The sequence below is a fragment of the Delphinus delphis genome, chromosome 12, assembly GCF_949987515.2.
Source record: "Delphinus delphis chromosome 12, mDelDel1.2, whole genome shotgun sequence".
NCBI lineage: Eukaryota > Metazoa > Chordata > Mammalia > Artiodactyla > Delphinidae > Delphinus > Delphinus delphis.
The window spans coordinates 26,997,707-27,025,081 of NC_082694.2; the positions used below are offsets into that span (position 1 = coordinate 26,997,707).

Consider the following 27,375-nt stretch of genomic DNA (forward strand, 5'->3'; position numbering starts at 1 on the left):
GTTATTCCACAGAGGGATGCTGGCAGTCAGAGACAGTGAACGGCTTTGGGACGAGCCTTCTGCTCTGTTATTTACTATATATGAAGTACCAATGCTGCTGTGGGGGGGACCTGGATAAAAGACGTGAATAAGTGATTACAGCTTTGTGTGCACACCTCCCCACCCCAGGGTGGCACCTGGGAAGGCTCAAAGAGGAGGAGACACTTGCCTGAGTCTTGGAGAATAAATAGAAGATTTCCAGTAGCATGGGGGAGGAAGAGGGTGTTCTTTAGAACAAAGGAAACAAACAGCAGGTGAAGGGAAGGTGCTGTGAAGGGTGCCGCATATTCGGGGAAACAGGGTGATTCAGTTCACCAGGCTCTAAGGGAAAGAGGGTCCAATCAAAAGGGGCCTATGAATCCTGCAAAAGGCCCCAGCCTGTATTCTGAGGGTAATGGGGACTCCTGAGAAGTTTTATGCAGGAACGTATCATGGTCAGATTTTTATTTGAGAAATAAACTAGGAGGGGCTGAACTATTGGGAGCAAGAGACGGGGACCGTGTTCGGGCAGTGAGAGCAAGAACAGAGAGAAGGACCCCGCTGGGCTTCAGCGACTGGTGGGAAGTGGGAAATAAGGAAGAGGGAGGCGTCAAGGCTGGCTCCTGGTCTGCTCTGATTGCCGGTGGACAAGGGGGAGGAAGCACTGGCGGTGTGGGGTCTATGCGGGGAGACATTTGATGGAAGACAACGAGTTTCGTTTCAGGTGTGTTGAGTTTGAGTTGCCAGGTCAGACTGCTCAGAGGAATCTGGAGCTCAGGACAGATCTGGACTGGAGACCCAACCTGGGCATCCCCAGCACAAATGTGGATGGGGATGAAACAGGAGGGGATGGGACTGACCGAGGAGGACGGGGGTGAGGCCTCTGGAGGGTTTGAGTGCAAAGCAAGGCCCTGAGGAGAGCCCAGCAAGAGAGACTCCTGGATGGAAATAAGAGAGGGGAGCCAAGGGAACGCAGAGTCTGGAAGTGCGGGGACACCACAGACCACAGAAAGCCTGAGAGGGCTCACTGGATGTGGTAGCTGGTGGGAAATGAGAGCTGAACTTCTGCCTTAATGGAGGAAGGAGCTGTTCGAATAGCTCACCACCACTGTTCTCGCCATGGGGAGCCCCACCTTCCTTCCCTCTGCTGGCCCAAATCCCCAGCCGTCTTTAAAGACTCGCATGGGTCATGGAGGACAGAGGTGAAACTGCTCTTTTCTCTCCAACAAGGCCCAAGCTTAGTGACACCTGGCTCGTGACCCAATAGTGTGTCTGTCCCTCCCCACCTCAGGGCCTGGCACAGAGCAGCATCTTAGTCTCTGCCCAAGAAGGCAGGGCGGAGGGCTGGGACCAGGGCGTAGCACACTGAGGAGTGAGAAGGACGCAGTAGAACCTGGGGCCCAGCAATTCTTTTAAGAAAGCTGCCATTGAAAAGAAGAAAAGAGAGAGAATGCTTGCTGAAAGGGGCTGCAGGATTAGGGGAAGGGGGTTCGCTTTGGTTGTGAAGATGGGAAAAGCCTGTGTAGAGACCAAGAGGAAAGGGCCTGCGAGAACCTGTCTTCCCCTGATGGACCTTCTTTTCCTTTTCTCCTAGGTCACGCCCAGAGCAGAAGCATGAATGATATTTCTCTCACCCCAAATACAGACCAGGTAGTAAAGCCCCTGCACCTGGCTGCCGTGGAGGGCCAGGGCAGGAAGAAGTCTTTGGTTTCAGGGGTAGGGAGCCCCTACAGGCAAAACTCTACTCCCGTGAAAAAGTGGGAGTCCCCGGGAAGGATGCGGGTGGGGCTCCGGGTTGCCTTGGTGACCCAGCCCAGTCCAACACTTGGGTGCCGGCTCTGTGCCAGGCCCTGGAAGGAGTAGGGGACAGAGAAGTGTGATCAGATGAGATGCCAGCTATCCCTGACTTTGGGGTTTATTGGAGAGAGAAGACCGCCACACAGAATTTCACCTCCTCCATGACACGCAAACAGTTTTAAGGAGGAAGGGGGGGCTTGGGCTGGTAGAGAAAAGCAGTGGGGCCTCCCTGTGGGGACAATAATGATAGTGAATCAACTGGACTGCCCAACAGTGTATCTTCTCCTTGGCTAGTGCCGGATAAAGTCAGTTCTTGTCTCCCACCAGCTTGTCTGAAACCTCCTTGATGAGATCAGAATCCCGCAAACAAGTTGAGTCCAAGTTCTAAGCCCACAGCCCAGGACCCCCATGACTGTGCCCCCAAGGGAAGCCCAGAGGAGGCTTCCCTCAATTCCAAACATTCACATCTCAGGGGCGGAAGGTCCCAAGGTCTCCTTGCCTGTGCCCCCAGGAGTGGGAAGGAAGGTGATGAGGGAAACCTGAACTTTGGCACCTACTCCTCAGGAGCTTGGGTGACTTCCAGGCCTCCAAGGCAGTCCCAAGTTTGGTGGAAGGCAAAACAAGAGTATTCCCTCATGTCAGTGTCTCCGGGGCCCTTTGGTGGCCAAAATAATAAAATAACAATAATAACGGCATCAACCAACATTTGAGGTCCACACATTTCCTGCACTACATTGTGCGGTGCGTTTTCTGTGCATCATGAAGGTACTATATCATCTCCACTCTACAGATGAGAACGTAAAAGCAGTTAAATAACGGGCCTAAGTTCATGCAGCTGAAAGGTGGCACACCCATCATTTGATCCAGGCAGTGTGACACTAGAGCCCTTAATTTGGGAGTGACTTAGGAACGAGTATTCTGGAATCTTATTTAGAGAAGAACCCCACTTTACTATAGTCATGCACACAGACAGTGGAGCCGTTATAAGGAAGCGCTGCCTAGTAAAAGTTTTTCACAACCTATTTTTCATTACCTATGTGGTAAGAAGAATACGATCTGCTACTTTCCCCCGGCAATGCTGCCTTTGATTTAGGGGTTGGAACCCAACACCGGGCTCCAGCGTCCGACTCTCCTAACTGGTTGTGTGATGCTGCTTCTCAGTATCTGCAGCAGCACTGGCCGTTCTTTAGGTGCAACTTTCTTCACCACTCCACATTAGCCCTGAGTTCCAGTGAGCTCCCGGTGAGCAGAGTGTGGATTCAAACAGCGTCGCTGTGTGCAGTGACTCAGCAGAGCTGGACCAGGGTCCCCTGGGTTCAGGCAGTGGGGTCAGCAGGACCCTGGTTAGACAAGCCCGTGGCCAGACCATCACCAAGCCAGGGTGGCCAGAACACCAGCATGGCCTGTTTCTGGGATGCCACAACTCTGGCCTCCTTACTGGGGTGACAGACTACAAGGGAGGACCAAGGCCCTGTTTTAACTCCTCTCTGCTCATGGTTTTGAGCGTGTTGCATGGGCCACTCCAGAGCATTGCCGTTTTCAAAACCTTGTTCTCCAGGGCACTCCTGCCACCGACCTGCTCCCTGCCTGATGCCCAGGGACATGGAGTTGGCAGGGAGACAGTGGCTGCCCTGGCACACCCAGAACTCTACCCTGAAGAATCTGCTTATGAACCCGCTAACTGCTCCTGGGACAAAGGGACTTTCTGAGTTGTGGGGATTCTGGCCTTCCCATTAACGCGTGCTGTGGCTTATTCTCACTGCGTTAGGGTCCTTGGGGCTGTTGCCCAGGTGGTTGTGGAGAGTTTTATGTTTCTTAAGGGATTTAAAAGATTATAAGGGTGCAGCCCTTGCTCACAAGCCTTTTCTAGTGCTGGTAGGTCCCCCGCCCAGTATGTATCTCGTCCCCCACGAGTCAAATCAGGAAATGGCTGTGGGCCCAAAGAGGCAAGACCTGTTGGCCATGCCCACGCCCATAACTGACCCCTCTCCAGGGACAGAAGGAAACTATCTTCACTGAGCTTATGAGAAACAAACATTTCTGTGCCCACAAGAGAGACTCCCATCAAGGGGGAATAGGTGGCAAAATTGTGGCGTCCGCAGAATCTCTCTGTACCACTTGCCTCCACCTCCTGGGCCCTTTCTTCCTTTGTTGGCCACTGTGGACTCCCACCAGCCCGGTCCTCCCCAAACACTCCTTCCCCACCTCTCTCTATGAAACTATCTCTGTCTCTTGCCTATCCCCTTGCTGCCCAGAGGGAAAGTGATCTGAAAAACTAATGTACCCTAAGATGTTAAAGACTAAGAAGAGTGCGTATGTGACCACCCCTGGACACTTTCATCATAAGAGAGGGCTCCGGAGGAGTTGGCATCTTATCCATAGGATGAAAGTCATGACCGCAGAGAGTGGGGCTGATTTGGGGCAGAGGGCTTGTCTCCAGCACCTCTCACATTGGACCCCACTCACTCTTCCTATTTGACCTTCCTGCCCTGACTAGACACCAGCCAGAGGGACTGGATAGAGGGTACTTCAATAGTCTCAGTTGGAAAGGCTCAGAAGCTATGAGTTTCCTGGGAGGTCCTCTAGGGGTGACTTGGGGGCACAGAAGCCTCTCACAGGCTTGGACCCCCAGGTCCAGGGGTTCCTGTCAGCCAGGAAGCTGGTGGTAAAGATAAAACAAAGTGTGTCCACTCTGGCCATCAGGATGGTCTCATTCCTCCCACGGCCATCCAGGGTAAAGGCAGAGAGGGAGGGCTGGGTAGCTGGAGTGTAAGGGCCGAGACTCCCATCTGCTTGAGCTGCTGCTGGGGGAAGAGACCTGATGTCCAGCAAGCCCTGACTTTCTATTCTGACCCCTCAACTCACACTTCAGTAGAACAAGGTTTTCGCCCATCAAAGAACATCTTAGGGGGTCAAGTCGTTGCCTGTTCCTTCCCATCTACGAAAGGCTTCATTGGTCCCTGGGGTTAACCAACTTTGAGTCTCCTCATCTGCAGATTGTGGGAGAGTGTCGGCTTATTTCCTTCAGTCTCTTGAGAAACGCTGGGAGAATTTTGTAAGGTTAGGGCTCCACAGTAGTCTGAACGGGCTGAGTGAGAGCCGAAACCACTGCACGTGAGTATCCATGGGTATCTCGTGTCCCCCTCACTGACCAGCGGAAAAACAAATTCATGAAGAAGATCCCCAAGGATTCAGAAGCCTCCAATGTGCTCGTGGGCGAGGTGGACTTCCTGGACCAGCCATTCATTGCCTTCGTGCGTCTCATCCAGTCAGCCATGCTGGGAGGAGTGACCGAGGTGCCTGTCCCCACCAGGTGAGAGCCATTGAAATCTGCCCACCATACCCACCCTTGGGTGGCCAGCTGTCCATGCAGTCAGCTAGTAGTGCAGTTGGAGACACCCCTAAATCGAAGAAGGAAAAGTAGGGAACTGTATGGCGATGGCAATCTGACTCAGGAAGAATTTGAGAGAATTTATTTAAAATAATCATAAACAAGAAGTAGCCAGCAGCTGGGAGAAGCACTGCTGGGTGAGCTCTGGGATGCCAGGGCGTGGCAAAGATGCTCAGGTGGGAGTGAAGAGGAATGTCTCTCCAAAGCAAATACAGGATTCAGAGGAGGGAAGGGACACGTTTCTGCCCAGTTAAAAAATTAAGAATGGATACTATTTAGGGCCAGAACATCCTTCTCTCCACCTGCTTTTACTTTTCCTTCTCACTTTCCCCCTCCTCCTCCATCTTCTTTGCAGATTTCTGTTCATACTGCTGGGACCTTCTGGGAGAGCAAAATCCTACAATGAAATTGGCCGTGCCATTGCAACCCTCATGGTAGACGACGTAAGTGCCACGAGAAGCATGTACTCCTGAACGTCATGGCTGCCGCGTCAAACACTGTGCCTTCATTCATTCACTTATCCAACAAGTCACGTTTGAGCGCCTACTGTATGCCAGACCCTGTGCAGGGTGTGAGGATTACAAGAATGAGGGAATAGTCACTGCCCTTTAGGAGCACCAATCAAGTGGGAGAGATAGACCTACAATCCTAGAGGGAACCATGTGCTAACCGCCCAGGCAGTCAACGGGCCCTTCACACACGAGGGGGCTTTAAAGCTAAGGATGAGCCCCAGCCTAGGAGGCAGGCATTCCAGGCAAAGGGCCACAGTTCGGAGAGGGAGGGGCTGGATGGAAGTGGTTTGATACAGGCTCAGCGTAAGAGCTTCAAGAGCAGGAAGTAACACCAGAGAGAGGAGCCATATACTATACGGAGCCTGTAGGCAGAGCTGAGAGTTGACACTATGTGACAGGGAGCCTAGAGGAGTTTAAACACGAGCGCAACCCAATCAGATCTGTAAAGTCAGAAAGAACCCTCTGGAGACAGTGTGGAACGATGCAGCCTGACCCTCCAAAGATGAAGGGCTGGGATGTTAAAACAGATTTGAAATACCTGAGCTTCTCCTACTGGGCTCTGCGCGGGTTTTCTGAGGAGCTCGCTCTGTGGGAAACTGAGAGCAGAAAGGTTAAGTAAGTAACTCAACCCAGGTCGGACAACTGGAATACAGAGACCTGGCCTTCAGGTCCAGGAAGAGCCGCCTTGCTGCATGTCCCACTGTCCCCACTGTGCTATGTTTCAACTGCCCCGTTGTTCTCATCTCAGAAACTGAGAACAAATTGGCAGCTGGAGTAATGGCTCAAAGTGACTTTCTTTGAAAGTGTATGTGGTTGTGCCCCCGGGAGGTGGATGAGATGATGACTGCAGCAAGAGAGCGGCCCTTTCTCTTCCTCTGCCTCTTTCCCTGCCAGCTCTTCAGCGACGTGGCCTACAAGGCCAGGAATCGGGAGGATCTGATCGCAGGGATTGATGAGTTTCTAGACGAGGTCATCGTGCTCCCCCCTGGAGAGTGGGACCCAAATATCCGAATTGAGCCACCCAAGAAGGTGACTTCTGCTGACAAGAGGTGTGTATGAATGGAGGGGTGGCAAGCGGGGAGCCGGGTCAGAGGGAGCTTTCAGTCTGTCCGTTTCTTTTTTTGGATTTGAAAGAAAGATGTCAGCGTACATGGGTTTATACCTTTTTTTTTCAGTCTCACTTTATTTCTCTGGAAAAAAAAATCAGAAGCAAATATGCTGAATGTGACCATCTGTAAAACCTGGGTGATCTGTGTGTGGGTGTTGCTAGATCATTCTCTGCATTTCTCTCTGTATTTTAAGCTATTTGATGATGTTAGTTAGAAAGGTAAAGGAGTTGTGAGGACAGTCCTGGAGGTGCTGATCTTTTCCTAGGATTGGGAGCCCCACTGTCCCCTGTCGCCCTTCTCCTTCCAGGAAATCCGTGTTCTCCCTGACTGAGCTAGGTCAGATGAACGGCTCTGTGACGGGAAGCGGCGGAGGGGCTGGAGGCGGCGGCACTGCAGGCGGCGGCGGCAGTGGGGCCGGCGGAGGGAGCAGTGGGGATGATGGAGAGATGCCAACCGTGCACGAGATCGGGGAAGAGCTCATCTGGACAGGAAGGTGCCCGCTCCAGGCCTGACAGCGACACCAGTTGTCTTAGATTTCTCTTCTCCTCACCCACCGTTTAGGAACCTTCTCCACCTCTGTCAGCAGCACCCACTCCTGGCCTTGGGATCTGGCCAACGCACGCTCTTCCTCCCCAGCCCTCAAAGCCCCTCCTGGATCTGGCAGGAAAGGGGAAGCTAGTGGAGGAACCCAAACTTTTCTCAGGACACCCTTTGTTACCTGTATTAGTTTCCTAGGGCTGCGGAAACAAAGTATCACAGGCTGGGTGGTTTAAACAATAGAAATGTATTCTCTCACAGTTCTAGAGTCTAGAATTTCCCAATCAAGGTGTCAGCAGGGCCATCCTCCCTCTGAGATTCTGGGTGGAACCCTTCCTTGCCTCTCTGTAGCTTCTGGTGGTCGCCAGCAGTCCTTGGTGTGCCTGGGCTTGCAGCTACCCCATTCCCATCTCTGTCTGTGTCCTCAGATGGTGTTCTTCCTGGGTTTCTGTCTTTGTATAGCATTTTCCTCTTCTTATGAGGACACCAGTCCTATTGGATTAGGGCCCACCCTAATGAATTCATCTTAACTTGATTACATGTACAAAATAAGGTCACAGTTACAGGTGAGAATTTTGATATATCTTTTTGGGGGACATAATTCAATCCATAAGAATACCTTTTGAATTTTTTTAACCTTTTGTTACCTAGTCAAGAAACTTGTTTTAAAAGAAAACAATAGAAAATTTTCCTGGCTTTCATTTCTTTGCCAGCTCTTAGAATAACTTGGGTAGATCTGAATATAGGAAAGGACACAGCCCTGCAAAGCTATGTGTAAATCATAACTTTGAGAACGAGTCATGTTTTTTATGCCCTTGGCTCTCTGCCCGCCAGTGGTTCCCAACTTTACCTACTCCCCACTCCCATCCTCACCCAGGGGACACTTGGCAATGTTCAGAGACATTTTTGTTTGTCCCAGCTGGAGGGGAGATGCTACTGGTATCTGGCAGATAGAGACCAGGGACACTGCTCAACATCCTCCCGTGCACAGGACCGCCCTCCCCCAAACAAAGAATTATCCAGTCCAAAGTGTCAACAGTACCAAGGTTGAGAAAACCTGCTCTGTGCTAAGCACTGTGTTAGGAGCTATGGAGACTAGCGTCCCCAGTAAACATTCTCCCTAAACCTAAAATTCCCCACTTGTTTGTTCCACAAAGCAAGGAAACCAGTTATAAGGTTCGGAATCTGCCCTTGATGAACCTGTTATAAACCAGGATCTCTCCATCTCCTAGAGCTGGACACACCTATGTTTACCAAGCACAGGCACCCTGCGGATGATCAGGGACGTGAGGAGGATAGCCGTCTATGGTCCCCAGGAGTTCCATTCCCTGTGAAATGTTAGGTCTACCCCAATACATATTCCCATAAGGCCTTCTCTCCCCCACCCAGGCTGTCTGTGACCACCCTTCCCAGGGGAGATGGTGCCAACCACAAACTCAGTCTAATGACAGAATTCTTCCCTGGTCTTAAATGTTCTGGTGGAAAGATCCCTTTCCCCATCCACCCCTAGTCAAGTTCCCCTCCTCACTGCAGACTCTGCAGGCTCCTGTAAAGAGCCCTGCCCCTGCACTGGTGTCTGTGGTGAGAAAGCAGTATCTGGGCCTGTCTTGAGCAGGTTCTTCGGTGGCCTGCGTCTGGATGTCAAGAGGAAGCTGCCCTGGTTCCCAAGTGACTTCTACGATGGCTTCCACATTCAGTCCATCTCTGCCATCCTATTCATCTACCTCGGCTGCATTACCAACGCAATCACCTTTGGTGGGCTTCTGGGGGATGCCACTGACAACTATCAGGTGTGTGTGAGCTGGGGACATGCATGCAAACCTCAGAAAAATCTGCTGCCACCAGGTAGTGGTAAGGAGCTTATTCCCATAATCCCAAAACCAAGGTTTGGGTTTGACCTACCATCCAGGTTCAGACCATCACTTTTTGTAATCCTTTACCCTTGAGAAAAATAATAACAAGCTGGCATAATTAAAAGGTCTAAAGCTAAATCATATTACTAAAGACCAAATTTAAAGATTATGTAAATAGAACAAATGTTTAAGGGGAAATCATCTGCTTTGTTAGTTGATACTTTTCCTACTGATGCTTTAACGAATTTAATGAGCACAATTAATTGAGTTGCTAATTGTGACCTTCTTCCCATACTTTTTAAAAAAACTAACCTTAAATTCTTAGCTTGAAGTTAAGACATTTTTAGAAATGTCTACCATGACAACAACACAGGTATACCTGGGGAAAACAGTTCAGCAGAGACACTAGCCTGAGACCCAGACAAGGGTCTTCTCCATTGGGGGCCTTTGGGATAGTATCACTGGAAAGCTCGGAGCACCAAGGTGAAGACCCACTTTCCCAGATAAATTAAGATGAGTGCCTATCTCCAGCCCACACCACTCTCCTGAGCGGCAGGTTCAGTATCCGGCTGCCTCCTGGGCATGTCCATATAGCTGCCCTTTGGGATCCCCCAACTCACAGGGCCGACATTGCATCCATTACCTTTCCTCCAGACCTGCTGCTCCCCCCAGCCAATGAGCGACACCATGGTTGACCCAGATATTCACACATCATCCTTGACTCATAAATCCCAGCTTCCCCCAGTAGCCCTCATGACATGGTCCTAGTTGCCTCTCAAGCCTCATCTCCCAGTATTCCCTTTCTCAGATTCCTGTCCTCCTCACTCATCTGCATTCTGTTTTCCATCAATCCTGATCATCTTTCAGTTCTTCAAAGACGTGCTCCCTTTCAGCTCCAGCCTTTGTGCATACTGTTGCCCTTCCCGGCACACTCTTTCTCATCCACTTACCCTATTCTCCTGGTCAATTCTCTGCTCATTTTTTGGTTCTCAGCTTCCGTGTATCTACCTCTTGGGAGGCTTTCCTGACCAACCCTTCACTCTTACTGTATGCTCCTACCTTATCCAGCCTTATCATATTTCTTGGCAGTGGTTCTTAACAAGAGACGATTTTGACCCCTTGGAGACATTGGGTCGCATCTAGAGACAGTTTGGGTTTTTATAACTGGGAGGTGAGGTGCTACTGAGATGCTAATAAACAACCTACCATGCACAGGATAGCCCCCTACAACAAAGGATTATCTAGCCTGAAATGTCAGTAGTGCTGAGGTTAAGAAACTCTGCTGTATGGAAATCGCCTAGTTTCTTGTGTGTGTCCCCCACTAGAATGAAGATGCATTATCTTGTTTGTTCCTGGGTCCTCCATGTCTAGCACAACGCCTGATACGTAGTAGGCCCTTAATAGATTTTTGAATGAATGAATGAATGAATGGTCTGACCTCTAAAAGCACCTGCTAGATCTCTGAATTAATAAATGATTGGGTGGATGAATGGACTGTCCTCTGGGAGTAGAATGGGCACAGGAACAAGCACGACCATTGGCAGCCCTGTTTTCTAGGCCCTAGGGTGACAAAAGGAAGTCACATGGGACCTAGAATTAGAGAGCGATGCTTGGCAATTATGTGAGGTTGTGGAGTCAGAGATGGGGAGCAGAATTTGAGGAGGAGAGGACCTAGGATAAAGGACGAGCATTGTGGCCCTTGCTGAGATAACTGGGGTCTAACCTGTCAGAGAGGCCCCTTTCTCACACCTCTACTGAGCCTAACACTCCTCCTGCCCCCAGGGAGTGATGGAGAGTTTCCTGGGCACTGCCATGGCTGGCTCCTTGTTCTGCCTCTTCTCGGGACAGCCTCTCATCATCCTCAGCAGCACAGGGCCCATCCTCATCTTCGAGAAGCTCCTCTTCGACTTCAGCAAGTAGGTGCCCTTGGTGGCCCCCAGTGCCTGCTCTCACACTTGGGACAGTATGCCAAGGTTGGAGTAGGGGAAGAGCCCCAAGGGGGAGGTGAGGTGAGAAGGTACCAAAGCTGTCTTTACCTGTAGGAGGCACTGCCAGGTGGTCCCTCCTGACTCCCTCCGATATCTGCCTTTAAGCCACCTTAGTGCTTATTAGCACAGCCCATGGGGAGGAATCCAGGCAAGACAAGAGGAGAGAATTCACACTGCTCTGCTCATGAGCAATTATGACTTGAAAGTCAATGCAGTGAGTGTATAAAAAGTTTCAAGCTGGAGGTCAGAAGGCTATACCCTGACTCATGCAGCTCTGGGCTCAGTTGCCTCACCTACAACATTTTTAAGGTCTGCTCCAGCTGTGTCATTCTGAAATTTCCCTGTTTTTCATTCACTCTGGTGTTTGTTACCAAATGTGTAAGAACCGAAGTGTGCGAGCACCTTTCTGCCATCCCATGGGAGCCTTTCCCAGAATTCTCAAAGACCAGACAACCCCACCCAGGAACTGTCCCCATCCCCAATCCTCTTGTACTTCCTAGGAGGGCATCTGTGCCACAGGAGGGGCAGATGAGGCACCCAGGGTGGGTCTGGGGAGCCGAGCACAGCCAAGAGCCTTGGGCTGGAGGCCCTTCGATTCCCTCTGCTTTCCAGAGGCAATGGCCTGGACTACATGGAGTTCCGCCTCTGGATTGGCCTACACTCAGCTGTCCAGTGCCTTATCCTGGTGGCCACAGATGCCAGCTTTATCATCAAGTATATCACCCGCTTCACTGAGGAGGGCTTCTCCACCCTCATCAGTTTCATCTTCATCTATGATGCCATTAAGAAGATGATTGGTGCCTTCAAGTACTACCCCATCAACATGAACTTCAAGCCTGACTCTATCACCATCTACAAATGCGAGTGCGTCGCCCCTGACACAGGTGACCGGTAAACCCAGAGGTGCCCTAGGCCCCCACCCACTCCCCACTCCCCTCTAACACCCACTCCCCCTCTGCCTCTCCCCCCCACCCCGTTGTCTACTCAAAGGCAGGAGCAAGAGCCTGCTTGGGAGGGGCTGTTCATCCAAGGACTTTCTGTCCCAAAGGAGCAAATACAGGGTCTTAAACCAGTTTTTGGAAGGAAATCAAGGGGACAGGAACTCTAATGAGGATCACAATACCAGAGCCCAGGGTCGTAGTCAGGAGGAAGCAGTGATAGCGATACCCCAGGAAGGGAAGAAGGCATGCTTGGCCTCAGTGTGGAGTAATGTGGAGGCCACACCAGTCAGAAATGCTACTCGGGCCAGAGGCCTGCTCTAGGCCAGAGGTAGACCTGATGGAGCCTGAAGTCCCTCCCAGCTCCATGAGCACATGACACCATGAGTTCTCCCTGACACATCACTGCCAGTGTGTTCACACCAGAGGGATGAACATCCCTACAGATGGGGACATGTCCAGGGTGGAGGACTAGTCAGGGTGGAGGAGGACCTGGCAACTATGTCATCAAAGAATGGTTCGAGAACCTGGGGTTATCCAGGCTTTTAGATAACCTGGGGTTATCCAGGCTTTATCCAGGCAACTATGTCATTAAAGAATGGTTCGAGAACCTGGGGTTATCCAGGCATTAAAGAATGGTTCGAGAACCTGGGGTTATCCAGGCTTTTAGAGAGGTATGAGAGAAAGTCTGTCATGACACAGAGGGGCCAGATTCACCCTGTGTAACTATAAGATGCAGAATGAGGGCTGAAGAACAAAATCTCCAGGAGCCAATCGCTGGCTGAATTCAAGGTATATCTTAACAGTGGTGGAAGCCACCACCCTGAGAGGTATTGGCCCCCTCGGGTGGTAGCAAGCTTCTTGGACACTACCTGGATATCCATCTGCCAGAGGTATTGTAAAAAGGATCCCTATGCTGGGTGGGAGGCTGAATCAACCAAATGGTCAACCCATTCCTGTGAAGTCCCTTTCTGACCAAAAAAGTGTCATCTGTAAAGTTAGGACTTTCCATAGCTGAACCACTGGCCTCTTTTGCAGTCAGAATCATGCCCCTGAGAACTTTCAGTGGGACGTGCTCAGAGTGCCCAGGATGCTATAGAGCAGAGGCTAGAGAGCCATCCACATACCTCTTAGCACCACCAGGCTGGACTCACAGAGAAAACTGAGGTCCAGAGACACCCAAGGTCACACCAAATGTCAGTTTCCCTAGAGGATATCAATGCTGGCCCTTCCAGTCTCATGGAACGCTTGTGAGGTTTTCATATCTATACTCAGATTCAGTTGGCATTTCACATAAGTAGTTACCGTGTTGTTCAGCACCTTAATGCATACAACTGATAAAAAATATTGATAAGTCAACCAAAAATATTTGTTGCACAATTATTGTGCACTCTACTTTAGACTAGGCCTTGTAAGGATAAAGTTGTTCTGACATCAGGGAACATAGTTTTGGTTGTACCCTCTCACCCTCTGTCACTGCTCTGAATTTGTAAAGATATCAAGACAATTTTTTTCTCTTCTTCTTTTTTCTATAATTCATTTTCAGTTATTTCATTAAAACCCAGCAGTAGGTGAAGCTGTCTGTTGTCCTGAGCCAGGGCATGTTGCTTGCCCAGGGGAGTGAGGAGATCCTCCCTGCAGGCTCTTGTCATCACACTGTAGAGCAAATCCCACCTCTGTGGACTAAGCCCCATCAGGGCACTTTTGTTTTCTGCTCACACCCTCTGGACTACAGACCCATTGCACTGAACACAAACGTTCCCACAAACATGGCTTTTGGAAGTACACATCCTTAATTTCTTTCAGAAATGGTCCAAATTCTAGGGTCATATGTGGAACTTCGGCCATTCTGGGAATCATCTGTCCACAGGAGAAACCAAACATAGGGGTTCCCTAGGAACAGGGCACATCAGGTAGGATTTGAGAACTATGATAGGATCCACCTACCTCCAAATAGTGTCCCCTCTGGCCTTGCCCAGGTGCCTAATGTCACCTCATTCCTTTGGGTCATGCTATCGCCATGATTCTCAAAGTTGGTCCCTGAAAACAGCATCAGAACTATCTGGGAACTTGTTAGAAATGCAAATTCTCAGGCACCCCCCCCCCCAGACCTGCTGAATCAGAAACTCTGGGGTAGAGACAGCTGTATATTAACAAGCCTTCTGGGTGATTCTCACGTATGCTTAAGTTTGAGAACTACTGCTCTATTAAACTGAGTCATTATTAGCAACTAGCCATAGTGAGATTAGGTTTTCAGTTTCTTCGTGGAGAGTAAAGGAACTGGAAACAGGACAAGTTAGTTTTGATTAGGAGAATATGAAAGGGAAAATTCTAGATGTTTAGGACACTGGAGAGGGGGGAGCTAACTAGGAGGGTTTCTTTCCCAGTCCATGGGCCACTCCTTTACGAACTGTTCCCTAATCCTAGTGCTACTGCAAAACCCAGTTTGACGGTGGCACACTATCACTCTTTGTCACTCTTTATCAGTCAGAGCTTGTTTCGGGAACGCTTCTTAATCTAATCTTGTTTCCATTGTAACTGATTTGTATTCTATTTATTGATGCTGCACACACTGACTTGGCTGCTTTCAATCCCAAGTGAGTACCACTTTGTAAACACTAGAATTTAAAAATATTTGATACTTGGACCCTTTCTAGGATTTTCCATGTTATGATTCTTCCTTCTTCATCTCAAAGTGGCTTTCAGATAAACCTCACAAAGTTCTCGATATAAAAGAATGGCAAAGCCTAAGCAGAAGACATCAAAAGAATGTCTGATCTGACAACCTTGGGCAATGGAAGCGCGTCTACACTCACCAGGCTCGAGTGTTAGCTGGGGGTCCTGTAGCATTTGTGAGGGGACCCCTGAGTCAGCCTTCCTGCTCGCCTTCCCTGCTCCATTGTTAACTGTGCATCGTGTTCTTTTGGTCAGTAGTGTGAGGAAAGGCAGCAGATGTCCCTGATTTCTCTTAAGTGAAGCGTTCTTTAGAATAGTTGTAACAAAACTCTGGGTTTGTAGAACTTCTCAGAATATTCTGCCCTAGGTCAAGACTGAATTCCTTAGCCACTCCCAGCCCCAACTGCCCCAGAAGTAGGCAACATAGAAGGGCCCTGTGATCACATCCACCCCATGACAGTTTGTTAGAGGTTGAAGGAAGCTTCAGGAATAACCTCTTATTCCCTCTGGGTTCCTAGCAGGAGTTAAATGGGGTTTGCGATGCATTTAGATTATTGCTAGCAAACTGGCTGAGCCTCCTCCCTCCCTCCTTAAATCAGCTGCAGAGGAACTGCTTAGTCAGTCTTCACTTGGAGGATGAAGGCGAGGAGAACCTGGCCCTTCTCCTCTATGCATGCAGTGCAGGAGCAAGAGAGAGGGTGACCTCCAAAGCTGCCTTTTTAATAAATGGCTGCATCCCTCAAGCAGGGGATTACAGTTCCTCTCAACTCGTCGCATGGCCCCTGAAGGGAACCCTCCTCTGCTCCACTTAGGGACACTGAGGCTGGGGCAGGGGATTGTGGACAAGGGATGCAGAGTGAACAGCTGAGAGCAGCACCTCTGAGGTCCTGATTCTCCTTCAAGTCCTGGGCCCAGGTTTAATTTTCCTCAGCTAGCATTTAATGGGCAGATTAGGGAAGATACCCAACAAGTTCTTACAGGCCCAGCTGACCTGAAAAAAAAAAAAACAAAAAACATAGGGACAGGGCAGGAGAGAAAGGAAGTGTATGTGGAGGGGAGCAGGGCAGGGAAGGAAGCTCGTCGTATAGAGCTGGGAGGTGTGTAGGCTCTGGGCCAGCCTGCCTGGGATGGGTAATGGCTCCCCCAAGAGTGAGTTGCGTGACCTTGGGCAATGGGCAGGTTACTTAGTCTCTCTGGGCCTCAGTTACCTCATCTTTAAAATGTGGAAATTTCTTGGGGATTTAGGAACTTAGCAAGATGACGTACGTAAGGGTTTGGCACAGTGCGTGGCAAAGACTTAAGTTCTTTGAAAATGTGAATTAAGTCTAAGAGCACAGACATTTGTCAGGCGGGTGGCAGGGATTCACAAGGCACATTATTTACCCACTTGTGTTAGCATCTCGTCTTGGCAGCAGGTTTTAAAGCCAGCCCTTCCATGTCAGACAGGAGCTGTCCTAACCTGGCCCAGCCAGACTGTCGGAGCTGTGGCCCAGGCTCCCTCCCACCACCCTTGCCCTCCCTGAGCGAAGTGAGGAGAGTGAAGGGTGCAGCTGCCCTCACAATGAAAGCCAGTCCTTGTCTCTAAGGAGCTGGAAGGAAATGGGAAAGAGTGGGGCCCGGGGTGGGGTGCAGGATCCCCACCCAGCAGGTGCTGACCCTTCCCCATGTCCTGTGCTCATCCACAGCGAACACAACCGCATTCAATGCTTCAGCCACGTCGCCACCCAACACCAACACTTCTCTGGTAAGTCCTTTCTTCATGTCAGACATGCAAGGGCTTCTGTTTGTGGGGAGATTGAGAAGATTTGGGAAACTTAGACCAGACTTGCAGAGATTAACCCTGCTGCATACCCACACCAGGGTCACCCGCAGAGCTGTGAAAATGAATATTTTTAAGTATATACTGTCAAAATCCTATTTTGTCTCATTTTTTTAAATCCTTGTGCCAAGCCTCCCCCTCCTCCCTCCCTCACACACACACACACACACACACACACACACACACACGCACGCACACGACGGGGGTGGGGGGGGCGGGTGGGGGTGGGGTGGGGTGGGGTTGAGGTGAGGAATGGTAAGTAGGGCTGTGCAAGGCTGTAAACTTTCCCGCCCATCTTTCTGCCTTCTTCCCTGCCTTTGTACCGAGGACTCCCAGTTCCTAACCAACAATGCTACCCTGCAGCCCCAGAAAGCTTATTATTGCTCCCCCCTCTCTGAATCTGATCTGTCCTTTGCACTCACGTGTCTCTGAGGGCCCCTGGTCTGGTCTGCCTTTCCCAATAATGATGAGCAGCGGCCGTCAGGAGAAGACACCTAGCCTAAGTGGCACTAACGGTGGGAAGTAGAAAACCAGGTGAAGGGTAGCACCTGGTAGGTACTGGGAGGAGAATTTCGGACTTTTAGTGTCCCTAAGCTTGCCTCTTAACTTACCCCTGCACAGGCAGCTGACTGCTCAGTGGCAATTTAACCTAAGATTTTCTCAAATATCTGATTTTGAGGGAGGAAAAATGGAATCAGTCAGTGCCTATGTATGAATACTTACTATGTGTAAGGCGCTGTGTGCGGGCGATGTGATGGTTCGAAAAACATCTAAGAAACAAATGTGGTCGTTGCCCTCCAACCTGCTTGTAATATGCATGTGGAGATTAACCTGAAAAAGTAACGGGCAGCACAAGTAGAACGTGCCGTGCGTCAAATATAGGTCAAATGCATCCTTCCAGCAGTGGAGGCAGGACGCACTCTGCAAACTAGAGAAGAAAGCCTCATGGAGAAAGTAGAACGCGATCTGGTCTTGAAGGTTGGGAAAGTTGGTTCCATAGAGAATAGCACATTCCAAGCCTAGGGACCAGCATAGACAGAAGGGCACAAGAGGAAAAGCACAAAATCTGTCCTGAGGACAGTGGGTGGACCAGTCCTGCTGAGACAGAGTGAGGGTGGGGCATCACACAGGGAAATCAGGAGAAATAAGTCAAGACAGAGATGTTGGGCCAGACCAGTGGGGCAGTAGAGGCACGGCTACATTGCGGGGGACATTCGCATTGTCTTGGTCTGTTGATCCCCATTCTATTGGTCTATTGATCTAAGCAGGCCCAGGGCCAGCTAAGATTCAAAGGGGAATCACCTTTTGATGGGAGGACGGTTGATGTCACATCACAGAGGAGTGTGGACACAGGGAGCCATGATCCACTGGGGACTGTTATTATATCAAACTACCACACTTCTCTTAATACAAACATACATTATGGCTAGTTGCAAACATCTGTTTACTTCATTATGTAGGTTCCTGAATATTTGCACATTTATTTTTCAAAATATAAATTAAATTTTATTATACATTACTCTCCTTCTATTACACTTAGAAACATATATATTAATATACATGTGTGAATATAGATATATAAATATATGTACCTATACATACTTAGGAACATAAATAAGAATATATATAGGAATGTGTAATATATATATATATATATATATATATATATATATATATATATATATATATATATATATATATATATATATATATATAATTGTTTTGTGTGCCCTGGATTTTAGGCATCTGGGACACCAAAGGTCAAGTGACTGAAGTGATTAACCCAAGAGAGGTCTGACAAGGGTGGGGTGTGAGCCCCTTTCCTTCTTCTGTGCACACAAAAAGTGTGTGCATAGAAGAAGGAAAGGGGAGGATAAATGTGAGACACTCCAGGAAGGAGTTGTGGACAGGACGCATGGTTGATTGACTGAGATGGGAGCCAGTCCTGCACTTTTCCTCCTCACTCACAAAACAGTACATCCTAGAACACAATGAAGAAGCACACGTCAGCTCCTAACCTTCCCAGGGAACCTCCTGCTTGTCATTCCTTGAAACAGCCTGTTCCCAGGACCATCACTCTGTTGCTGGGCACTATCATGGGGCAGGAGGGCTGGGGCCCCTTGGAGGGTGGGAGGGGTGCGTGGGCTGTCTGGAAACTGCAGTGGGGAGGAAACAGCTGACCTCCCAGGAAGGCCCTGACTGTTTCTCTCCTGTCTTGGTCTACAAGTACAACCCCCTTAACCTCACAGCGTTGGACTGGTCCCTGCTGAGCAAAAAGGAGTGTTTGAACTATGGTGGGCGCCTACTCGGGAATTCCTGCCAGTTCATCCCAGACTTGGCACTCATGTCCTTCATCCTTTTCTTCGGGACATACTCCATGACCCTGACCCTGAAGAAGTTCAAATTCAGCCGCTATTTCCCTACCAAGGTAACTTCACCCTACAGTCAGACAGTTCACATGGAAGCCACCACTGAGTCCCTGAGAGGGTTCTGGTCCAACTGTTGGAATGGACACCACATCAGCACTTGCTCACTGAGGTTTTTTCAAGTTAAGAGCACAGACTTTGGATCAGAGAGAACTGGGTTCCCTTGTTGTCAAGCCCCATGACAACACTTGATATTGTCAGACTTTTATCTTTAGCCTAGTAGTATATTGTGGGTTTTTTCCTTTTATTTCCCCAATGACTAATGAAGTTGAAAATCTTATCATGTGTTTAATGGACATATGACCATTGACTTTCTTTTTTCTTTTTATACTGAGTTGTAATTTTAAAAGAAGTGACTTATAAAGAAGTCACTGTTATCTTTTTTAAGATCTTTATTGGAGTATAATTGCTTTACAATGGTGTGTTAATTTCTGCTTTATAACAAAGTGAATCAGCTATACATATACATATGTCCCCATATCTCTTCCCTCTTGCGTCTCCCTCCCTCCCACCCTCCCTATCACACCCCTCTCGGTGGTCACAAAGCACAGAGCTGATCTCCCTGTGCTATGCAGCTGCTTCCCATTAGCTATCAATTTTACATTTGGTAGTGTATATATGTCCATGCCACTCTCTCACTTTGTTCCAGCTTACCCTTCCCCCTCCTCGTGTCCTCAAGTCCATTCTCTAGTAGGTCTGCATCTTTATTCCTGTCCTGCCCCTAGGTTTTTCATGACCATTTCTTTTTTTTTAATATTCCATATATATGTGTTAGCATACAGTATTTGTTTTTCTCTTTCTGACTTACTTCACTCTGTATGACAGACTCTAGACGACCATTGACTTTCTTCTTTTAAGAGCCTGTTTAAATCTCTTGCACATTTTCATCTGGGTTGTCTGTCTTTTTCTTTCCAATTTGCAACTCTTTATATATTCTGGATAGAAACATTTTTGTGATCATATGTGTTGCAAATATCTTCTGCTCTATGACTGACCTTTTTACTTTCTTAATGGTATCTTTTGATTAATAGAAATTCTTAGCTTCACTGTAATCAAATATATCCAATTTTTCCTCAAGGAAAATATTGGATAGAAGATATTCTCCTATGGTATCTTCTAAAAGCTTCATTGTTTTTCCTTTCATGTTAAATCTATAATCTACCAGAATTGCTTTTAACATATAGTGTGAGAAAGTGTTTGTTTTTTATTTAGATAGCCAATTGTTCTAGCACTTTAAAATTTTATTTTATTTTTACAAACTAAAGAGGAAATTTTATTTACTTAGGTAACATTTGTTTATAACATTATATAAGTTTCATGTGTACATTATGTTTATACTTCTTTTCTTTTTTACATCTTTATTGGAGTATAATTGCTTTACAATGTTGTGTTAGTTTCTGCTGTACAACAAAGTGAATCAGCTATATGCATACATATATCCCCTCCCTCTTGAGCCTCCCACCCACCCTCCCTATCCTACCGTCTAGGTCCTCACAAAGCACTGAGCTGATCTCCCTGCCAGCACTATTTTTTTTTTTTAAAGACCATCCTTTTCCCACTACTCTGCAGTGCTTCCCTTGCCATATATCAAATGTTCACATGTGATGGGATCTGTTTCAAGGTTCTTTACTCTGTTTCACTGATTTATTTGTATGCCAATATCACAGTCTTCATTTCTAAAACTAATAATAAGTCTGTATATCTTACAGACCAAACTTTCCCTCTTTGTCCTTCTTTTTCAATAATGCCTTGGCCCTTTGTATTTCCACATAAATTTTAGAATCTTAAATTTCACCAAAATAAAAACTTACTGGAATATTGATAGAATTATATTGACTCTAAATGTCAATTTGGGGAGAATTTACACCTCTCAAATTCTGAGTCTTCTAATCCTTGAATATGGTATACCTTGCATTTATTAAGGTCTTTTATTTATTTATTTTATTTATTTATCTTTGGCTGCGTTGCATCTTCGTTGCTGCACACGGCTTTCTCTAGTTGTGGCGAGTGGGAGCTACTCTTCTTTGCGGTGCGAGGGCTTCTCATTGCGGTGGCTTCTCTTGTTGCAGAGCATGGGCTCTAGGTGCACGGGCTTCAGTATTTGTGGTGCACGGGCTCAGTAGTTGTGGCTCATGGGCTCTAGAGCGCAGGCTCAGTAATTGTGGTGCACGGGCTTAGTTGCTCCACAGCCATGTGGGATCTTCCTGAAGCAGGGCTCGAACCCGTGTCCCCTGCATTGGCAGGCGAGTTCTTAACCACTGTGCCACCAGGGAAGTCCCTATTAAGGTCTTTTTTTTCTCTCTCTCCATAATATTTTGTAGGTTTTGATCTTGAGGTCTTGCACATTTTTTATTTTTTTATTTTTTTTGCGGTACGCGGGCCTCTCACCGTTGTGGCCTCTCCCGCAGCAGAGCACAGGCTCCGGACGCGCAGGCTCAGCGGCCATGGCTCACGCGCCCAGCCGCTTCGCGGCATGTGGGATCCTCCCAGCCCGGGGCACGAACCCGTGTCCCCTGCAACGGCAGGCGGACTCTCAACCACTGCGCCACCAGGGAAGCCCGAGGTCTTGCACATTTTTTATTAGATTTATTCCTAGGTACTTGATTTTTTATTTTTTACCTATTGTAAATGCTAACTGCTATTTTAATTTCATTTTCTAACTGTTTTGTGGCTAGAATAAAGAATTTATTAATCAAAACAGCACTTGCATATGTAAGCAACAGTTATGAAGTGAGGAGGGGCACTGGGAAGATTTTTAGCAATGCTCTTCTAACAGAAACCACATGCACACTCTTCTAAAGCCATCTTAAATAAATTTTCTACTACAACTACTACCAATAATAATAGTGATGATGATGAAACATATCTTTGATATGAATAATTGAATTTTTGCCAATATTTTGTAAAGACTAAATAAAAGACTTTTGGGGAAGATTTACAAAATACAAACTGAGCAAAAAATAGTGTACTTGCAACACGAATGCATCCTCAAGACAAATTCCCTCCCTTCCTTCCAACTTCCAACCAGATCATATCCCTAAGTTGCCTTTTATATAAAAATTCCAGAGCAGTGACTGCATCTGAGAATATCTATTGCCTGAAGGATGAAATAAAATTCATGTTAGTGTCATATTCTTTTATCACCACCTTTTTTTTCCCCTCAAATTAATACTTACAAAGTGCCATGTTGCTACCTGGAATTTAGTGTTGCAGAGAAGAATGAGATCGTACCATTTCAGAGCCATCAGTTTGGTAAAAACACAAAGGACTTGGAAAACCAAGTATTGGAAATGAAAAGTGATGGGTGGGAGTGTCACCAGGTTCATCCAACTTAGAGAGTGACTGGCACTCTCTGAGATAGCTGAAGATGGGTCTTCTGACTCTGGAGCTCAAGCTCTCAGCAGCTCTCCTCTTCACTACTGGAGGATGGGGTCTGCCTGGAGTGGGCAGGAGCTTCTCTGACTTGCTCATCTCTTTTCTGCAGGTTCGGGCCCTAGTAGCTGACTTTTCCATCATTTTCTCCATCCTGCTGTTCTGTGGAATTGATGCCTGTTTTGGCCTGGCAACCCCCAAGCTGCTCGTGCCCAGCGTCATCAAGGTTTGCCCAGGACCCCTGCTCTGTGCATTCTCTCCTCCTGCCCACCAGTTGCAGATCCTTTCCCCTCTATGCTGATCAAATTTTTATGTGCTCAGCCACGTAACCACATGGGTTCTCTGTATGCTCCACCCTTCCCACACGGCCTGCTAGGGGCGGTCCTTTGAGAGAGTGGTTTCCTCAAACCACATATATCCACGATGAACTCCTGCTGTGTAGCCACAGGATGGGGAAGGTGCTGGAATCTACTCTCCAGCCCAGCTGAAGCCCCTTGATTTCCACTTACAGGTTTACAATTCCCTCGCTCATGGCAGTCTACAAGTTGGGCCATCTTCTGAAAATGATCCTTTAAAACAGTGATCCTCGGGAGTTCCCTGGTGGCCTAGCGGTTAGGATTCTGGGCGTTCACTGCCATGGTTCATTCCCTGGTTGGGGAACTGAGATCCCGCAAGCCATGCGGCGAGGCCAAAAACAAACAAAAAAAAAAAACAAAACAGTGATCCTCAAAGTGTGGTCCCCAGACCAGCATCTCGCCCTCATCTGGGAACTTGTTAGAAATGCAAATTATCAGCTTTACTCGAAACCCATGGAATCAGAAAGTCTGGGGGTGGGGTTCAGGGCTTTGAATTTAACAAGCCCTCCAGGAGATTCTGGGGCCTGCTTAAGTTTGGGAACCACTGCTTCAGAATTTCCCATTAGTCTAGAGTTGGTGCTATTTGCTTGTAGCTCCGCGTGAGCCCTGCTCCCTCACAAGGAGCTCGACCCGTCTAAACTGGACTGGGAGGTACAGGTTCTAGAACTGACCCTCCCTGCCTTTGAGGGCTTGACCTTCGCAATATTATTTCAGCTTAAACATCTCATAAAACTCATGTTGGCCTTGAAATGTAAAGTACTGCTTTCTCTGAAGTAAACAAAAGGTAGACTTCAGCCCAGCTCCTGCACAGATAATCCTTTACTCTTAATATGCAAGTCTAAATTAATGTTCGGTGTTTTACAGACAATTCTATAACCTCCCCCAGACAGATGACTCAGAGAAGAGGCAGAAAGCATCAGGCACTGGGCCCATCATTTTCTTTTTTCTTGCTGTTGGGCCTCATTGCCATTTCTTGTTAACATCTTTTGCAATTAGTGACCACGAGCTCTCTACCAATGCCCCCTGACTCTGCACCTCCCTGTTTCCCAGACAAGCCCATGGCAGCTGCAGCAAATCATCTCCTTTGTTCTGTAGACACCACTGCCCTTCCCAGGTCTGTGCCTCCGGGGTCTCTCTAAAGTTGCAGGTGCCTAATGTCTTTAAGGGATAAGATTGCACTTGAAAAGTACCCCAGGTGTGGGAATAGCGGGAAGTCTGGGAGAGCGGGCTAGACAACAAGTGCACCGGGACAAGGGAGAGAGAAAAGGGCCTTCTCCTTTGCTCTGCTCAGCCCACGCGGCCTGATCGAGGCTGGTTCGTGGCCCCCTTTGGGAAGAACCCATGGTGGGTGTACCTGGTAAGCATCCTGCCCGCCCTGCTGGTGACCATCCTGATCTTCATGGACCAGCAGATCACGGCCGTCATAGTCAACCGGAAGGAGAACAAGCTGAGGGTAAGGCTGGTGCTAGGAGGAGGGGCACAATCTCTTTCTTCCCACAGAGTCAGAAGGAATGAAGGAGGGAGGAGGTGCTTCTTTCAAAATGTTGGGCCATTTGTGAAGCAAAATATGAGGGCAGAAGACTGGAGTTCCGGGGGTGGGGAGAATGTGACCTCCAGATGTGGGTAAGGCCAGAAGGGCCAGCGGAGAGGCTCCAGGGACCAGGACCAAGCCCAGGATGGGCCACTGGGCACGGCTCCTTGCTTCTCCCAAAGTGACCCTCCCGCTCTGTCTCCTGACAGTGAACTTGGGAGTCTGAACAGATCCTAACAAGGGGATTTTGACCCGGAACCATAAGGCAGAGGGGCATCCATGCCTTCCTGGCCCCGCCAACCGTCCTCCCTGCCTCTGAGTCTGAGGAGACGCAGACTAGTCTCTCCCCCATCCCAGCCTGGGTCACTGTCGGCTTGGTCTAGGCCGGCCCCACTTGGGATCCCTCATTAGGGAACTATAGAGATACTGGGCTGCTGGGTAGGAGAACTTCTTCCCAAGGACCCAAACCCAGGGCCTCTCCAAGCCTGAACACCCCTCTCCTCCCTTACCTGCGTCCGTTCCCTGGTTCACCAAACCCTGGGGTTGGTGAGGCCTGGTCACCTCAGGGTGGCAGTCCTCTCAGGGTGCCGTGTAGAAGCCCACGGGGAGCCCTCAACACATGTTCCACACAATGGCTGCCTTGGGAGAGCTCTGTCTCCCCCACCCCACCCCAACAGGTGGTTGGGAACTGGCTCCCTAGACAGCTTCCTCCCTCCCACTGCCCCTGCAGAAGGCTGCTGGCTACCATCTGGACCTGTTCTGGGTGGGCATCCTCATGGCTCTCTGCTCCTTCATGGGGCTCCCCTGGTACGTGGCTGCCACGGTCATCTCCATCGCCCACATCGACAGCCTCAAGATGGAGACGGAGACCAGCGCCCCCGGGGAGCAGCCGCAGTTCCTGGGGGTCAGGTAGGTGGTGGTCAGGGCCCGAGGACCACCTGGGCAGGAGGGGTCAGATTGGGGGTAGTGGGGAGAGAAAGCAGGTTTTTCTTACCATCAAGGTATTTGGGTGAATAGGGCCCCTTCTCTAACAACCCAGGAACCACAGGGATAGGAGTGATATACCTGAAGGGAGGGAAGAGGGAGACGAAGAGTCAGTTTTAAGCGGTGCTTTCTTCTTAATAGATTCCAGTCAGTACACCCCAGCCCCTATACATGCTCTCACCTCTCACCTGTACAGGCTGCTCAAGAGTTCCCACAGAGCCCCTTCTGACCTGACTCTTTGTCTCCTCTTCAAGACTCCCTAGCCATGCCGTCCCCCAAATAACCCAAAGCAGGGTTCGGGTCCTGCTCAATCTCCATTCCTCCAGAAAGCCTTTCCAGGACCACTCCCACCCCCTGGGCTGTGGCCCATGGCCTGTCACTTCCGTTCCTTCACTCGCCCCTCCTCTCATGCGAATGTTTCAGGCAGGGAAGCGCATCTTCCACCCCTTCGGACCTCTGGGGTGAGCCCACATCAGACCCTGGCATTCTCATACATGGCTGTCCTAAGAGCTTCTCCTCACTACCTCGGACTTCCTGGGCTGCCCGGCCAGCCCTGAGCAAGGTTCCTATGGTCAGGGCAAGGTCCCCTCCCCAACCCCTGAGCCCCAGATGGCTGGGCCTGAGCAATCTGCCCCAGAGCCCCAAGCTTCCCCTGGACTTGTGCCTGGGTCTGAGCACTCCAGAAAACATACCTGCCCCTCCAGCCCCTGATACCTGCTCTGCCAGCAGCCAGACCCCATTCCCTTAAATCCTCATCTGTCGTGCTTCACAAGCGTGGGATCTTATTATAATCAAAAGGCAGGGATAATGAGCACTTCATATCCCACTTCATCCTCACAACAACCCCTGAAGTGCATGCCATTAGTCATGTTCTACTAATGCTGAAGACATTTAGGGCCTTGCCTGATGCCACACAGCTAGTAAGTGGCAGAGCCAGGATTCAACCCAAGCTGGTCTGGCTCAAGCACCCCCTGTTAGCCACTGCACTGGATAACCTCCTGAACGCCCCTACAAATGCCCTCACCTCAGTTGGATTCCCTCTCTTCCCATGTGCCAGGCAGCTGGTCCTCACGTCACTGGTTTACTCTCTGGAATGGGGCAGCAAGGCAGAGGCCAGAGCCTTGGACACAACCTTCAAGTGCCCACAGAGGGCTGGAATGGTCATGGAGCATCTCCCAATCCACCCTGACCATGTGTTCTTTTCTGCCAGGGAACAGAGAGTGACCGGCACCATTGTCTTCATCCTGACAGGGATCTCTGTCTTCCTGGCTCCCATCCTGCAGGTGAGGCTCTGCACCCTCTGCTAGGGCCCTGTCCGCCCGAGAAGGCACTGATCCGATGCCTCAGAGGGGGGAGCGGCCTCCCCACAAGGCCCCTAAAAAGGCAGGATCCTATTAGGCCAGACATGTTTCATCATTATTACTGTTTTCTGTAATGTTGCATCCTTTATTATCAGCAGCAGGCCATCCTCACTGCTCTTTCCCACCCCTCCCAGGGTCCACCCTCACCTTTCTGAAGGACACTTCCCACAGACATTTCTGCCAGTTTCCATCCTTGCTTAAATCAGTAGCTTCTCAAGCTGGTTGTGTTTCCACGTTGTGGTTTATGGCCTCCTTGCTCACCTAGTTTCTGAAGTTTAAAACTTGCAGGGGAGAGGGAGGCTTCTGTCCTTGTTCTTGGGGCCTGTTTTCTGCTCCTCTGTTGCATGTCTTGGGCGCATAGGTGACTTTTTCCCACACTGTTCGAAGCCCCTCTTGCTCATGTCCTTCCAGATCAGCTGGAAGAGATGATAGCAATGGGGTGTGCATTTGGAGCATGGGTCCCCCAGAAAGGCTTTCCATTCCAGCCTTTCACCTGTTGTATTAGTCTGCTCTGGGTGCCACAACAAAAGGCCACAAACTGGGTGGCTTAAACTAGACATTTATGTTCTAGAAGTAGATCATGGTCTTTCCTCATGTGTGCACGTCTGTGTCCTATGTAATGTGTCCTGTGTCTCTTCTTATAAGGACCAGTTGTATTGAATTAGGCTTCATCCATGTGACTTAATTTTACCTTAATTACCTCTTTA

At 49.0% G+C, this 27,375-nt stretch overlaps 1 protein-coding gene across 1 annotated transcript in view; it reads left to right on the forward strand.

Annotated features, from left to right (window-relative positions):
- Window positions 1–27,375, forward strand: part of SLC4A5 (solute carrier family 4 member 5) — a 115,052-nt gene that overhangs the window by 71,808 nt on the left and 15,869 nt on the right. The window contains exons 8-21 of the mRNA XM_060027754.1: window positions 1,613–1,668; window positions 4,971–5,128; window positions 5,562–5,649; window positions 6,613–6,767; window positions 7,135–7,320; window positions 8,980–9,154; window positions 11,000–11,133; window positions 11,818–12,089; window positions 16,505–16,563; window positions 18,866–19,066; window positions 22,549–22,662; window positions 24,084–24,245; window positions 25,054–25,232; window positions 26,518–26,590. Coding sequence (XP_059883737.1) covers window positions 1,613–1,668; window positions 4,971–5,128; window positions 5,562–5,649; window positions 6,613–6,767; window positions 7,135–7,320; window positions 8,980–9,154; window positions 11,000–11,133; window positions 11,818–12,089; window positions 16,505–16,563; window positions 18,866–19,066; window positions 22,549–22,662; window positions 24,084–24,245; window positions 25,054–25,232; window positions 26,518–26,590 — 2,012 coding nt within the window. The remainder of the gene's footprint in view (window positions 1–1,612; window positions 1,669–4,970; window positions 5,129–5,561; window positions 5,650–6,612; window positions 6,768–7,134; window positions 7,321–8,979; window positions 9,155–10,999; window positions 11,134–11,817; window positions 12,090–16,504; window positions 16,564–18,865; window positions 19,067–22,548; window positions 22,663–24,083; window positions 24,246–25,053; window positions 25,233–26,517; window positions 26,591–27,375) is intronic.